This window comes from Diabrotica virgifera, chromosome 8 (genome assembly GCF_917563875.1).
Source record: "Diabrotica virgifera virgifera chromosome 8, PGI_DIABVI_V3a".
Taxonomy (NCBI): Eukaryota; Metazoa; Arthropoda; class Insecta; order Coleoptera; family Chrysomelidae; genus Diabrotica; species Diabrotica virgifera.
Window position 1 is genome coordinate 100371118 of NC_065450.1, and position 2518 is coordinate 100373635.

General features: G+C 43.8%; 1 protein-coding gene across 1 annotated transcript; it reads right to left on the reverse strand.

Moving 5' to 3' along the window:
• Window positions 1–370: 370 nt before the first annotated feature.
• On the reverse strand, window positions 371–1057 carry LOC126890223 (uncharacterized). Its single transcript, XM_050659077.1, has one exon. It carries the CDS (start codon window positions 1055–1057, stop codon window positions 371–373), a length of 687 nt encoding a protein of 228 aa, XP_050515034.1.
• Window positions 1058–2518: the final 1461 nt, after the last annotated feature.

The window sequence follows — 2518 nt, forward strand, 5'->3', positions numbered from 1 at the left end:
AAGTAGCATGAGACTATCATAACTTCTTGCCGCCCTTTTCCGAACTCAAGGTTTGCTCGAATCGGAACAAGGTCTCTCGTCATAAATTCTGAAACACAAAAGTGATTAATACTGTTACTTACCAAGATGCATGCTCTGGGTTTGTCAACATTACTTACTTTGTATATCAGCTTAGCTTCTCTGCTTGTGAGTCCTCTCACCTGACCGTCACGAACCCATGGTTCCTGAATCAGTACAAATCCCAATTGGTTTCTGATAAACGTCCTTAGGATGACCGCCGATGATCCCTTGGCGTGATGGGCGTTTATCTGAGCAATATTAATTCCCATTTTTTTTTTCCTCCTCCCTTTTCCCTTTTCCCTGCCCCTACTTATTTGGTTATTTGAGGTGAGGTTTCTTTCTCACCTTCTTCCCCCCCGACAAGTGTTTTGTCCTTGTCTTCTTCAACGTTAGTTGCTTCGGCTGTCTCCATGTCCTCCGAGTCCCGATATAGATCGGTGCTGTGGTGGTCTCCGACGCTCTCGGCATCGCCGGGCACATCAGTACCCCGCGATGCAGAGGGCACCGGAGGCGCTTCCTCGACCTCGGTGGTTACTAACCCACCGCTGCTCCCCGGAGTCTCCTTTTCTGTTTCCCGTTTTATACCATGAACGGGGATTTTCCCGAACCGGTAAAAAATGGTGCATCCGTTCTTCCTGAGGGCAGCGTAGGATAGCTCGTCTATCGCTGCCCTCAAGAGTTGCCCTGCCGCCTCTTCCTTAGCACTCAGGACCTTCCACCTACCTATTGCTAGGCCCTCATTTTGTACCTCTATCAGCTGAAGTAATTTCTCAGCTGATAGCCCCTTGCTTCTGGGGAGGAAAACTGTCACAACATGTGATCTAGGGATGTCGTCTCCCTTACATGTTGTGAGTTCTCCACCCTCCCACTTCCTAATTTGTGGCACCTTCAACCTTAGCCACTCCGCTGACTGTGGTGTTTCACAGTCAACTACCAAGTAGCCCGGCTTGAAGTGGATGCCGCCGAACTGGAGCTTGTGCTCCCATCCGGCGAACATTTCTTGAACTATTGCCTCCTCCACCAAAGTCTGCTGTTCCGCGCTGAGGGTGTTCTCAGGGAACCCTTTGGGGAGAATGGCAATCTTCTCCGATTTTAGAGCAGCTTAGTCGGCATAAAAATATAATCGAAAAACAGAAAACTTGTACGTTTCCAGGTTCGTCACAATCGGAAACACAACAGCCGAAATAAAGGTAATCACTCGCCGCCTAGGCAGTCTACCTATAAATATCATCATCATCATTCCTCAACCTTTTGCATCCACTGTTGGATATATGTCTCTTCCATACTCTTCCATTGTTTTTGGTGGTCTACCTCGGTCACTTTTTTCTTCTCTGGGTCTCTATTCTGCGAGTCTTTCCTTTCCCTGTGAGGGGTTGCTGGTCCTCCATCGGGCGCCACACCAGATGGCGGATAGGGGAATGCCTCCTAGATATAGGTGGTACCGAAGAAATGAAACATAGTGAGCAAAACAATGAATGTGGCGGAAGAAGCCTATGTTGAGTTGAAACAGCGTGCAGAAGCTGAGGGCTAGCAATAAATACAAATAAAACGAAACTACTCATACACATACAAACATATGAATATATGAACATATTATGAAATAATAGAAGGCGCATGCTGGTAAATAAAGCCTAATTCGGGATGTTCCACATATTCAAATCGCAAGACGTAGACCGGAAAGGAAAACTCCGGGTCTATAAAACAATAATCAGACCCATAGTAAGTTATGGTTGTGAAACATTGGTTGTGACATAGAAATCTGGCAATTCATTAGACGTGTTTGAAAGAAAAATATTACGTAGGATTCTGGGCCCAATAAGTGAAAATAATAACTGGCAAATCAGGTATAATAAAGAAATATACTGCGACGAATTACCGACAGCAAATAACAGATTCCGTCTCGACAGCTCGTTTCGTATGGAGACATCTGGAAGGATGACTCATCAGACGACCGAGGAAAAGATTTCTCGAGAAAGATCGCCTACGCATTACTAAAGTTGGGCGGTTCCGTTTTTCTGGAACGTTCAAGAACATGGCTTGTATTTTTGTATTCAATATAAATAAGGATGTAATTTTTAGGAGTAGTTAGTCTGTAAAATAAATTCGTCTGTAACTTGTATAAATAAATTCGTATAAACGAACCGTGAGTATTATTTTAACCGTAAGCACGCTACAGTTGGCGTCCGGTGTTCGGTAAACCTAGTGCGATATAAATAAATCTTTTTGATTAATTATATTTCTCATATTTTGAATAAGATTTTTTAATTTTATTCGTCGGGAATAATTAAACTGCGTTAATTGTTCGGTATTCGGAAAGACTTTTAAAAGACATTTTGAGAAGTACGTGTGTACCGACCAAAGATGTTGCTAGAAGAACTTTCCGTAAAACAGCTCCGTGAACAATTAGAAGAGCGCGAGTTAGATGCCAGTGGGTCCAAAAAAGTCCTGAAAGCACAAC

Bases quoted from the DNA above. Each gene is read 5' to 3' on its own strand.
- LOC126890223 (XM_050659077.1), bottom strand. From the start codon at position 1,057: ATGTTCGCCGGATGGGAGCACAAGCTCCAGTTCGGCGGCATCCACTTC.